The sequence below is a fragment of the Ailuropoda melanoleuca genome, chromosome 4 (assembly GCF_002007445.2).
Source record: "Ailuropoda melanoleuca isolate Jingjing chromosome 4, ASM200744v2, whole genome shotgun sequence".
NCBI lineage: Eukaryota > Metazoa > Chordata > Mammalia > Carnivora > Ursidae > Ailuropoda > Ailuropoda melanoleuca.
Genome location: NC_048221.1, coordinates 105,820,562 through 105,834,128, shown reverse-complemented (window position 1 = coordinate 105,834,128; position 13,567 = coordinate 105,820,562). Strand labels below are relative to the sequence as shown.

At 46.0% G+C, this 13,567-nt stretch overlaps 1 protein-coding gene across 2 annotated transcripts in view; it reads left to right on the top strand.

Annotated features, from left to right (window-relative positions):
- REEP1 (receptor accessory protein 1) overlaps positions 1–13,567 on the top strand; it is a 79,586-nt gene that overhangs the window by 41,214 nt on the left and 24,805 nt on the right. For both annotated transcript variants that reach the window (XM_034659480.1, XM_034659481.1), the window contains 2 exons: positions 4,649–4,769; positions 7,947–8,060. In XM_034659480.1, coding sequence (XP_034515371.1) covers positions 4,649–4,769; positions 7,947–8,060 — 235 coding nt within the window. The remainder of the gene's footprint in view (positions 1–4,648; positions 4,770–7,946; positions 8,061–13,567) is intronic.

Below are 13,567 nucleotides of genomic sequence, written 5' to 3'. Positions count from 1 at the left end.
GCCCCATGGGGAGATGAGGGAAACAGGCCCCCAGTGAGGACTGTGTGGTCCGCTAAACATCATGGCTGACTCCTCATGTCCTCTTCCCTCTGAACGATGTCCTGTGTGTGGTATGGGTGGCATCCTGCTGTCCTCCTGTCCCTCCTCATGAATATCATGGGGGAATAGTGTTAGTCTTATGAGCTCTTTCCAGGGACTGGCATTTCTGTATCACCCCCTTTGGCTAAGTGGAAATCTGGTCTAATGTTGGATGCACCCTCCCTGGTAGCTGGAGTGTGTTTTTACCCATGGCCCCGGAACTTTAGAATTTCATACTTAATAAATGCTTATCAGCTATTTCTGGAGTTGATTTGATTTGGGTTTTTGGGAAGCGTATGAGCTTTCCATTGCTGCTGTAACAAATGGTCACAAATTTAGGAGATTTAAAATAACAGAAATATATTATTTCAGTTTCTGTGAGTCAGAAGTCCAGGTAGAATCAACTGAGTGCTCTGCTCAGGGACCCACAAGGCCAAAATCAGGGTGTGGGCCGGCCTGGGCTCTTCTCTGGAGACTCGGGGGAGATTCCACTTCAGGCTCATTTGGATAGTAGGCAGAATTCAGTTCCTTGTGGCTGTAAGACTGAGGTCCCCATTTCCTTGACATGCGCCTCCCACTCCAGCTTCAGGTCAGCAAAGGCACGTCAGATCCCTGCCTTCTGCTACCAGCCAGAGAAAGAGCTCTGCTTCTGCTTTTAAGGGATCATGTTATCAGATTAGGCCTACCCCCAATAATCCAATACAATTTCCCTATTTTAAAGTCAGCTCATTAATAATCTCAGTTATGTCTTCAGAATCCCTTTTGCCATGTGAAGGGAACGTATCTGTGGGAGTAACATCAGGATGAGAAGGTCATGGGACCAAAATTCTGCCCATGACCAGAGGGGCTCTGATACCTGGTGTTTTGGTGCCTGTGTGCAGGGACGGGTAGAATCCCCCTCTTCCCGATCTGTGTGGAGGCCTCATCTGGCCCATCGTAGCAGGAGCTGTCCTGGCGGTTTATGTATTGGAAGTGAGGCTCATGTGCATCTTCTGCCAGGAAGAGGTTGGGAACCTTCGCTGCCTGCTTTAGCCTGCAATCTGGTCATGCCCTCGGCCTGCTTTCTCTTCCTCCTCACATTTGCAGGTATTACAGGTCATAGTGTCTTCAGACAGAGTCTTCCCACTCCCTCCTCCCTCGTGCTCTGGGAATGACACAGAGCAGGCTGATCAGACAGACAGAGCCCTATTTCCCCCTTCCAGGGACATGGACACCAGCTCAGCAGCGAGACGGAAGTTTCTGTTCTACCTGGAAGCACCTTCTGGCTTCCTGGGAAGCATCTCTAACTTTGGTTCACTTCCAGGATTGGAGATTGCCCCCTCCCTTTATGTTCCCTCCCTCCTCTCTCATCCCCACCACCCTCTTTCCACCACTCCCCTAGGGCAATTCTCTCTTCATGGTTAACTTTTTTAAACTTTCTATTGATGTAAACAGCAGTCATATATGGTCCCAGGAGACAGAGGGTGGTGGCTTGTCTCACCATATCCACAGGCGATTTCATCTAGTTTTTTAACATTTACAAAATACTATAGCACATGGCAAAATGAAATTGAAACAATACACTAAAGAGTAAGGCCCTCCTCCCCCAGGCCTTCATTCTGTCTCCCCAGGGATATGACGGTCAAAATTACTTGTGTTTTCTTCCAGAAAATTTCTGTACACATTAATTGCATGTGTTTTGACAATTTCATCACATGTCCAACCCTCTTAGGAAACAGTTATCCCTCGGGAGTGTGAAGGTGTAACATCGGAAGGATTCCGGGAGCCTGCATCTCCCCCAGGCACCCCAGTGCTGTGCCCCTGTACATGGGGAGGCAAATACATCCTAGAGGTCAGGACAGTTCAAGGGCTTAGCATCAAGGAATGGGCTGGGTCCTTCTCCACTTTTTGGGTGAAGGCTGGCACGGTGGTAGGTCAGCGGGAAGGTGACTTGGTTGGTGGTGATTGCACTGGTAGAGCCAAGTGAGCCTAAGGCCTCTGGGAAACACAGGGTCTGAGTGGCTCAGCTGGGAGACCCTTATGACACCTGACAAGGGCCTGGTCCTGGGGGTGAGGATTCCAGGGCCAGTTTGAGATCATCCCCCAAAGTATACTGGTGTGTGTGTGTGGGGTGAGGGAAGTGTGATGTGGGAAAAGGATTGTGGAATAATACCATGTGTGTATGGGGAGTGGTGCTAAAGGAGTCATATAGACCCACATGGTTATGTATCTTAGGCGTTTGAAGTCTACTACTGATAACGTTTTCGCTTTTGGAAAAGGGACTAAAGGTCCGGGGTGGGAATAAGAGTCTTTGTTGTATACCTCTTTCTCGGTAAAACTATTCGCATGCATTACCTATTAAAAAACCATCTTCTACAGAAGCAACAAAAGAGCTGCCGTGTGATAGATCCCCTGGGATTATGTGTGTATCTTGCGTTGATGCCTGAGCTTGCTAGATTCATTTGTTTTCCCCTGGGGGCCTATAAATAGTTGTTTTTAAGACAAAATTTCCTCCATTATCAATCACTGGAGGGTTCAAATGTGGGAGAATCCTGCCTCTGTCCCTTTAGCCTCTTCTTTGTGATGGCTGTAAAACGTTAAACAGTCTTGACATGAGTGTCCTGGAGTTGCTGAGGGAATATTCGGGAAGAGCCTGCAGGAGGCAGAAGGCAGAGGACCAGGGACCTCGATGAGGAAGGCAGGGTGGGTGGAGCTGCTGATCTGGGCATCTGTGTGAGAGCTGAAGGCCCGGAATGGACTTGCCAGAAACTGCTCTTTATTTTCAGCTGCGTGATGAGGGGGAGGGGCGAGTGAGAGGAATTTACTTTCCTGATTCTTCAGGCTAGCACAGGTGTCCTGTTCCCTCAGAGCATCATGTTTTAGGTACCCAGGATTTATTTTAGTCAGGTATGGTAAGACACAGAGACTCAGAAATGACTGTCATGCAGGAAGAAGTGTGTTAAACTCGCAGATCCCTAGAAACAGGGGCACAGACCGTGAGGTCAGTCAAGAGGCAGAGGTAGGAAGTGTGGGCAAGAACTTTTATGGTGGTTTCCATGGAAGGAAGAGGCAAGGCAGGGTAAACATGTTTAGGATCAGCTAGTCTGAATAATTTCAGTGGGTGTTGGGGCTGGCCCTTGGTGGCTGGTACCTGGCCCTGGGGTGATGAGAGCAGCTGGAGAGTGGCCCAGAGTGTGAGAGCTCATAAAGGAGGTGGCTAGGGTATGGGCTCTGGATTAGTTGGTTTGCATATGAAAGGCTTGCTCGTGGGCGAGTTGTTTCCTATCTTTAGGAATTGGCTGACCCAGGGAGGGACAGTCTCTCCAGAATCAGGAAGATCCCAAGATGCCAAAGCATCAGAATAAAGAAAATAAAAAGACACGGTATTAGTACACATCAGGGCGGCCAAATAGTGTTGCCCAGGTTGTACACAGCACAAGATATCTGGCCAAGGTGGCAGGCAAAGCTGAAATTCAAATGAAGCCGGGTTCACTGGGCATGTGCTCCCAGGACTGCCTCCAGTTGAAGGGGCTGGCTTTTTCTCGTGCATACAGAGGCACCAGGTGGGCTGGCAGAGGCCCCTATGGCACTAGTCTCAGGTTGCGGTTCTGTATCACTTGCCATTATTTGATCAATCTCTGTCTTCCTGACTGGACCATCAGTTCCAAGGTCGCAAGGTGCTCTTATCTGTTTCCCACTAGACCGAAAGCTCCAAGAGAGCAGGGATCAGGTCTTCCTTATTCACCATGGTGTCCTCAGTGCTCAGCACAGGCTGACACATGTTGGTGCTGGGAAGTGTTTATCTGATGAATAAATGAATAGTACGCAGGACTTCCGACTCCAGGACTGTAGGTGACCTGCGCCCTGAACTCTTCTCTTGGCACCAAAAAGGTCAATTTCTGTTCATCTGCCGTAGAATTGATTAGGGTGAATAGCAGCCTCCTCTTGGCCGGCAAGAGTTTGGCTCCTGTCCCTACCTCTTTGGGGACCAAAAAGACAGCCAAGGGGAGGCTTTGATTCTCAGTCTGGAGATTCTTTGTCAGCTCCTCCCTGTTCAACATCCTCCAGAGTTTTCTGCCTTCTTGGCCACCAGTGAAGAATGGTGAACATGCCTACTGGGTGCAGGGCACAGAGGGCCAGGGTCTTCTGAACCTGCAGGCTGTGGCTGCAGCCCCGGCTCCAACCTCAACAAGCAGAACCTGCAGGAAGCCCAGTGGTTGCCAGGCCTGGCCGTAGGGTGATTGCTGGAGAGCACCTGGATCCCTGGCTTGCTTTGACAAAAAGAAAACAAGAACCTGTTTTCAAAAGAAGCCTTGGCCTGGGGCGGGGGGGCGCCCCATGTTGGGGGTAGAGATGACTTAAAAAAATAAAATCTTTAAAAAAAGAAAAAAAAAAAAAAAAGGAGGCCTTGGGCCTTTGCTCTGTGTTCACAAGCGTTTACAATGCACAATTCACGGGTGGAGAAAGGAGAGATCCGGGGGCCTGCGGCCATGTGCGGCCATGTGCGGCCAGGAGAGGTGCCTGTGCTGCTGGGTCTTGGGCCGTGTTGCTGAGAACCTAACAGAACATGTATTTTCTCATCTGTCTCCAGGTTTCCATTCTATTATGAACTAAAAATAGCTTTTGTAGCCTGGCTGCTGTCCCCCTACACAAAAGGCTCCAGCCTCCTCTACAGGAAGTTTGTGCACCCCACGCTGTCTTCAAAAGAAAAGGTAATTTATGCTTTCACTCCTTCCAGCAAGTAAAAAATTTAAAAAGCGATCAGTAAAAAGGACAGAGTGTTTCATTGTAGGAGACCCTCGATGGTCTCATATTTGCCACCAACAATTTGTTCCTTCTAATCTTTTTTTTGAATCTATTTTTCTTTTTTTTTTTTTTTAAAGATTTTATTTATTTATTGGACAGAGATAGAGACAGCCAGCGAGAGAGGACACAAGCAGGGGGAGTGGGAGAGGAAGAAGCAGGCTCATAGTGGAGGAGCCTGATGTGGGGCTCGGATCCCATAACGCCGGGATCACGCCCTGAGCCAAAGGCAGATGCTTAACCGCTGTGCCACCCAGGCGCCCCTGAATCTATTTTTCTGACATGTTTAGAAGTAGGGGTGAAATCCTCAAGAAGATGTTATATGTATCATTACTTATTGAAAAACATTTCCATACATTGAAACAAAAGGCAACAGAAGATTTGCTCATCATTCAGCTCCCCAAGCTGAATTTCCTTCCTTTTATCATGCCCAGCCCCTGTCCTTTTATAGATAGGATTTTTACGTAGACGATTAAAAAATACTTTTAAAACGTAACATAGGAAAACGGAAGCATAAAGAGATTAAATGACTTGAACTAGTACCCAGATAGCTGCCGACAGACACTGGAAGATAAGAAATTTCTTGTACAGTGTTTACCGTATTGTTCAGTGACAAATACATGCCTACCAATGGAATCCTTGCTATTTTGGTAATTATCAGTTGGTAAATACTAATGAGAGCAGTCATAATAATTTGTCTCACGTTATTTACCTTTTGTGTTTATTTTGCTTTGAACTACTTCACAAACATCTTTGTAATGAAAATATAGATTTGTCTAAGTCCAGAGATGGGAAAAATAAGATAGGGAAAAATTGCAGGAAAGGGTCAGCAATGACTGAGAATTCAAGTAAGAATTACAACTTGTATCTCTTGAAAAGAAATTTAATTCTAAGCTACTTATAAGATAATGGCATTGTTTGTAAAATGATTTTTTGTTTAACATCTCCACTGAACTTAATTTGCTGGATTTGCTTTCACTGGGTGTCCTGTTGGTTTTTTTTTTTTTTTAAGGTTTCATACAATAATAAATGCATTACCTCTGTCTTACTAATTTGCTTTGATAACTTTGTTTTTTATGCATACCAGTCTATAAACCTTTCTTTAAAATAAAATTCTAAGTGTACCCAAAAAAAGCCCCAAATACCAAAAAACAACAGAAACACTTAATATAGGTACAGTATTTTTTTTTAAAGATTTTATTTATTTATTTGACAGAGATAGAGACAGCCAGTGAGAGAGGGAACACAAGCAGGGGGAGTGGGAGAGGAAGAAGCAGGCTCATAGCGGAGGAGCCTGATGTGGGGCTCGATCCCATAATGCCGGGATCACGCCCTGAGCCGAAGGCAGACGCTTAACCGCTGTGCCACCCAGGTGCCCCATAGATACAGTATTTAAATTCTGAGACCTTAAACATATTTGCACATAACCCATTTGTATCTAATCTTCATAAAGATTCACGAACACCATAGTACATAGAGATTAATTTCTTCTTTTGACTTATTGTCTTAGAATAAATTGCCAAGAGCAGGATTATTGAGTCCAATATTGTATAACTCATTAATTATATTACATGATCTTCTAAACTAATTGGGATATGATTTTTAACATAAAATAGGAGCACTGTAGGTGGCTTTATATTTAAATTTCTATTGTTTCTGAAAGTTGAGTACTTTGGACTTCTCGGGGGAGGCTTTAGGGGAACATATTCGTTGGCTGAGCAGACTACTGTAGACATTTCTGAGATCTCTTTTAGGAACTAGGATACTGCACTGCCTGTCTCAGAAGGGTGGGTTTTGAGGAATGGGATCTCTGTCTTGACCTGGTTGTCAAATCCCTACTCTTGGCACTTCCCTTTCCCCAGATGTCGGGCTTACCCTGAAGCCACCAATGTCATTCATTTCCATTGAAGTGAAGGTGACTGACTCTTAAGAGCTGCCAAGAATCCCTACTCAAGTCAGTCAGGGGTCACATTGAAAACTTCGTGTGGTGACTTCCTGGGGAAGTCTTAAACAAGGAATGCACCAGGGTTGACTGTCCCATTGGCTACCTCAAAGCAAAGGAAATGCACTGATGTGCTGAACTTCAAATGAGACCAAGGCCAAGTGTCATTGTATTACTGAACTCTGAGATGAGCTACAGTGATGTACAAAACAGCTGTTCTTGAAACAGTGACAACAAAACAACTCAAACAAACGAAAAGAATAAGCCAGAGTTGATGCAGATTTGAAGTAAACCTCTATTTTGGCCACTGAAGGGAAGAGACTTCAATCCTCTTTCCAACCTCCCCCCCACCCCGACTCTGGGGATATTGTTGGATGACTTCTCGCTTCTGCTTTTATTTCATTATCTATCAAAAGATCTCCCTTATCAACAAAAATAGCACTTATCTCTTTTTGTCCTCCTCTTTCCCCTTGATACCTGCATGGGGAGGTACTTGGATATAGTATGAAATAGCTACAGAATAGAATTTCAGAGCCGCAAGGGCCTGACCCCCTGAGATAGGAGGACGACAGTGGTTCTCACTTCTTGAAACCAGCCATTGTGTTGGATGCTTCGCTGGAATGGTCTCATGTAATCCTCACTGTGCTCCATGAGTTAGGTACTGTCTCTGTCCTCATTTTTCAGAAGGCTAAACACTTGGCAAGGCCTGACAGCCAGTTAGTGGCAGGTCTGAGGTTAGATGCTTGGTTCTTGGCATTCTCTCCACTTTCAGTTCCTTCAGTGCCTTAGAAAGTGGCTGTGTGTAGAATGGCAGGACCGCCCACATCCAGCACCCTGGACCCTTACTGGAAGGTTAGAGCACTGTAAGAATAATCCTAGGGTATTGCTCAAAGAAAACCTTCCTGGATCAGTAAGTTGCTGTTTTTTTGAAATTCCTCTTTCACTTCCCTGTATCTCTTCCATTTCTCTCCCTCCTCCTGTCTACCCCCCCCTCAAACATACACCCCAAAGTGCGTATGACTTTTCAGTCCCAGTGAGAATCCGTGATTGGGCAAGCTGCCAAGCCCAGGGCTCAGAAGGGAGGAAAGAACAAAGATTTATTTGAACCTTCCAACTCAGTGTGCCTCTGTTTTTCTTTCAACAGGAAATCGATGATTGCCTGGTCCAAGCAAAAGACCGAAGTTATGATGCCCTTGTGCACTTCGGGAAGCGGGGCTTGAACGTGGCGGCCACGGCAGCTGTGATGGCTGCTTCCAAGGTACTGTGCGGGGGGAGGAGCGGGGGTGGGGGCGTGAGCATCTCGACCCTTCCAGCCTGTCCTGATCATCTGTCACCCATGCAGCTCGAGCAGGACAGGCTCAGGGCCAATCAGTGGTTCCTCATCTTTTGGGGGTCCCTTTGAAAATCTGATGGAAAAATTGGTGAATCTTGCCCCCAGAAAATTGTGCAGATGCACGTACCGCACACACACACACGCTCACACACACGAACAATGTGTGCAATATTAAGAGGTTCCCAGAGCTCCTGAAACTCATTATGGATCCCAGATTAAGAACCTCTGAATTACTTGGAGCTTATGTGTGGGGGAAAGAGGAAATGAAAAAGGAGGGAGTGAGCTCTTCTCTGCAGTTTCCCAGGGTGCACTGGGAGAGACCCCTGAACTCAAAATATAGCCAGGTGGGGAGACTACCGGAGTGAGTGGGTGGCTCTGAGCACGCGTGGCCCAGCAGACCCAGGGGGAGGAACCCAGGGTCCCAGACGAGGTGAGTGGTTCAGAGTGGGGGAGGAGGATGTGTGTAGCAGCGGCAACTGGAGCTGGAGGAGGTTTGAAGTAAACACTGGGCACGTGGGACATTGGGATGTAGACCTCACTTCCTTCTCTTTCCATCCAGCCTCGTTCATGTCCTCTGTGGTCCTTCCTAGCTTCTTCTCACATCACGTTCTCCTTTTCGTTGTGTCAGTTTCTCATTGTGTGCCCAGCCCTGAAAAATTAAATTGGTAGACATTTCCCCCTGGAGTAAATTCAACAGATTGCTTTGTGTTTCCTGGTGACAGTCCTTACCCCCAGTCCAGATGTGGAGGAGGGGTCTACCTTCAGCTGGGGGTGGAGGAGAGGCAGTTATACTAATGTTTGGGAAGACACACTGGCTGGGAGGTAGGTTGTATGAGTGAAGGGAAGCTGTATGTCCTAGGTGGTTACTGATGGTTTTAGGCAAGGGGGACAGAGTTGTGAAAGGCTTTGGAAGAGGACATTCCACCTTGGTGCTCCATGGGCTCTGAGTGAATGGTGGGATGGAGCATGTCAACAGCCAGCTGGATCAGGGGACCGTACCTGGTTTTCTGTGTCCTGAACCAAGAGAAGCACATTAGGAACAGTTCTGGAAGAAGGACTTACCCCTTGGGGCTGAGGTTTGTTAGAAAAGTATCATCCACCTGAAGTAAAGAAGCTCTGAGGAGAGAGAGAGAGAAGGAAAACCGAAAGGGAATGATTCCTGTTCGGAGAAGGACCAGCTCCTTCTATAACACACTGTAGTGAGGTGTCCCCCTTAGTCCAATAGCTGCTGGCGAGGTGGCGGATCCCAGTGAGTATCTTTGGATGGGATATTCGGCTTTGGTATCCCAAGGAGATGCATCAGGATTTACAAAGAGCAGTGAGTGCCAAGATCCTTCTGTTTGAGATGTAACCACTTTGTGCTTTTATTTTTAAGCTGAAAGATAAGAGAACTCAGAATTGCTAAATTCTTAATTCATCAAGCCATCTTTGCAACATAAAGCTACAGAAAACTTCTCTGGCCTCTCTCTCCACCCCATCTCCTCTGCTTCTGAAGCCTGAAGGAAGATGGGTTACTACTCTTTGCTCCGCTCAGTCACAGAGCATAAATGTGGTGTATTAATCAGGGTGGCTCAGTATGGGTCTCCCGGCCATACAGCAACGTGTGTGTCAATTCGATTCTGAAGGTATTTCTGTAGGGCCATCCTTTTCCAGGTCTGCCTCAAGCTGGAGCCTCCAGAGTCTTGATACTGTCTTGGCCAGCCACCACCAGCCCCTCTGACCACCCAGGGAAGCCCGTGAGCCCAGGCCTCCAGCCAGGGCCCTTACAACAACGAGAGGCAAAGGAAGCTCCAGACAGTCTGAAACTTGCCTCAGGAAATAACTGCTCATTAGTTGTTTCTTTTCGCCCTACGGTAGTGAGGGATGCCCGCTTCCTGTTGAATTTGGTTTCAGATGGGAAAGCTTTCTGCCTTTTGGGGGCTTTGCTTTTCCTCTCTAAATATAAATATCTTGAGAGAGAAAACACATCTCTTCCAAAAATAATGCCCTCTATTTTTGAAACAGCTGTGTACTTAAAAAAAGAAGAAGTAAAATCCAATCTGGCTGAGGGGTCACTCAGTGGTTTCCACAGCAACCATGGATCACTCCAGGCAGGGGTCAAAGGATGGTGACTCACCAGTGAGCCCAAATCTGGCTTTCATGTCCAAACCACCTGGGAAGCTATGTTTTCATTTTTTAATAGATTCTCAGATGTGCTGATTCAGAATCTCAGGCAGAGGGCCCAATCTCTATTTTTAACAAGTTCCCCAGATGATTTTTCAACAGCCAGCTCTGCACAGGTCCCTGCCCGAGGTCCCATCCAGAACCGGAGCGCTCAGGTGATTGGGGTTAGAGCACTTTGCTTGAACATTCCTGGGATGAAGATTTAGAAGCGTTAACCTTGAGAATGAGAAAGTGAGGGTGTGTGTGTGTGTTTCATTTCCTTAAAACTTCATGCCGGTTGGAAAATAACTATGGCAGGAAGACAAATTCCTCTCCCTCTTTGTAATGCTCCGAAGAGCATAGCCCAGTGCATTGCACCCGCTGAGCCCTGAACAACCTTGGGGATTCCCCAGCCATGGGGATTCAACCATGACTAGGGTGACCGTACACTTTAATGTCCAAACCAGGACACATCTGAGAGGGAAAGGGGTGCTGGAATAATTACATAGAAATAGGTGTACATGTGGCCTGTTCCAAGCGAACCGGAACTTAGGGTCACCCTACTCATGGCTCCATTTACAACTCTTGGACCCTGCCTCTCTCCTCCCGGAAAACACCCTCAACTCACAAATCAGTTCTCCCTCTACACATCTACTGCATTTAGTCAAATGGATACACAGAGTGTGAGGTAACTGAAAGACAGTCTCTTACTTCAGACAGATTAGGGGTCAGGTGCCTGGATGAGGGCTCACTCCTCCCCTGTCTTCTGCTCTTTTTTCCATCCTTTGAAGGCTCTCCAGAGGGGAAATATGGAACTTAAAAGATATTTTGGTTATGCTTTCTTCTTTCTTTTTTTTTAAATTGAAGTATAATAGACATGAAAGATTACATTAGTTTCAGGCGTAAAACATAATGTTAATCCTTTTTATTTTCTTGTAATGTTGAGCCCTGAGCCCTGTCCCTAAAAAAAAAAAAAAAAAGAAAAGAAAAAAAGACAAAGAATGTTTGCAGGGTTTTTGCATCAACAGGAAGAGTGAAGAAACTTTGTATACCACCTTTTACCAATGTAAGTTGTTACTAATGTTAACATTATTTTATCTTAGAACTGGAAAAACAAAAACAACACAATTACACATGGGAAATTCCTCCTTAGGCCCGCTAACCCGCATCCCACTCCCAGTTGTCCCTAGGGTCCAATCCCTCTCTCTGGTAGTGTGGATGCGTCTTCTCTTTCTACGAAAACTGCTCTGTCTCCTTCCTGAGGACACCCTTTTCTGGGACCATCTGTCTAAACGTCCCTTGTCTCTGAGTTGGCTCTGCGCCTAGATGTTGGGTGTTTCCTAGCCAGTAATTCCACCCAGAGGGAAAATTGAGCCCCAGGTTTTTTTAAGACTAGAATTGGAAATCTCTCTCTCTTTTTAAAAATAATACCCTAGAATAAGCGAAACACAACCTCACTCGAGAGAGAAACCGTAGTGAGAAAAACCAATTGATGAAAAGTTGGAAAATGGTGAGGTGTCCAAGCCCACCCTATGGTTCTTGAACTTGGAAGCACGTACTAAGTCTCTTCCACCTGCCCAGTTCTTAGACCTGGTAAACCAACCTTGCTTTTTATTTGTCTTATAACTTGAAAAAGAATGTTGTTTTACTGCCTAGAGATCCTATCCCTAGAGCAGTTCCACTGGTACCCATAGCATTGGTAAAGTCTGGTTAAACCACTGCTCCAAGTAATGCTGACATTCTGTGCATTCGGGATTCTTCTGCCCCAGATTGGGGGTGGGCTTTTCTCCCTAGAATCTAATATTTCCTATTATATCGTTAGCTTTTGGAGATGAGGGCCTCTAGATTCTTTTCCTTTGTTTCTTGCTTAGAAAAAAACAAACAAACAAACAAACAAACAGAATAAAGAACCAAACAGTGCCTACTTGTTCAGTGTTCTGTGCTCATAGCTACTCATCAAACCGTGATCGATCTGAACAATAAACTTTTTTGATTCTCTAGTCCTGCTCTTTACGTTTGAATTAATTAGGAGTAAGTACATTTAGAATGCAGTTCCTCAGTCATACTAGTCACATTCCCAGTCCTCAGCAGCCACGGTAGCAGGAGGCTGGCACGGACACAGAACGTTTCCAACATCACAGAAAGTTCTCTTGGGCAGCACTGCCCCGAGCCCGCTCTGAAACCTCTTGGTTCTCTTTGCCTTCTTTTCACCCCTCCACCTGCAGTGCCCTGGCTTTGACAGGACCCCTCCCTTACCCACCCAGCACTTTGGGGCCTCTTAAATGAGGTTCACCTGCAAAATAGGAAGATGGAAACTCCGCTTATAACATCACCCATGGTGTCGCTCTCATTTCTCCAATGCCTTCCCTGGTCCAGTCCCACTTTCACACCATGACTCCATTTCCCCAATTTGCCGGCAAAACTCAGGCACTTTGCCTGCGGTTATGGTCATGGCCAGCAGCCACCAGGGTATAGCCAGGCCTTGGTTACAGCCCTAGCATCTGAACCGCTGGGCACAAGCCACAGAGAGACAAATTGTTGTTTTCCCACTCACTTTTAAAATTCCCACTCAATTTTGCCTTAAAAATAAAACTCTACAAAACAGTTAAGCATAGTTTTTTTTTTAAAGTCCTCTCCCTATTATCCTTATCTTTTATCCATCACTGCTTTATCAAACCTCTTGCTTAGAAAAAATACTGCTTTCAAACCACCATGAAACTTTAGTTTTGGAACCAGAAGCTCATTCCCAGAAGCTCAGAAGACTACTGACTTGGGGCCTCTGGCCAGACTGGAGTTGTTTCCCTCTGCCTTTGGTTTTGTGTTTTGTTTTGTTTTTTTCTAGCTACTTATTGTATACTAATTAGTTGTAAACTACCTGTTTATAATTAATCAGAGGGCAGGTACTGATTTCCCTTTTATAAAACTTCCCTGTCTGGGCGCCTGCTCCGAAGGTGTTTCCAAGGAAAAAGAAAAGACTGTTGCCCCCTCCAGGTCCCCATGTCTCACTTCACTGTCACACCTTTGTGTCTGCTCCCTCCAAGTAGCTGAGGAACATTCCCCAGCCATTGTGCTAGGCTACTTCAGGTTAGCCTTCTTTCTTCTGTTTTAGCCAAGGACCGTGTGACATAAAATTAATATTTAGAATTCACCATGGCAACCAGTTTTAAACACCAAGATTATCTAAACTGTTATGGACAACCCGTTGAAAAAGTTTGGAAGTATTGCCTACCTTCTAAGTCTCCCAAACAAATCGACTTGCACCCGAGCTGAGCTTTCCGCCACTTGTCAAA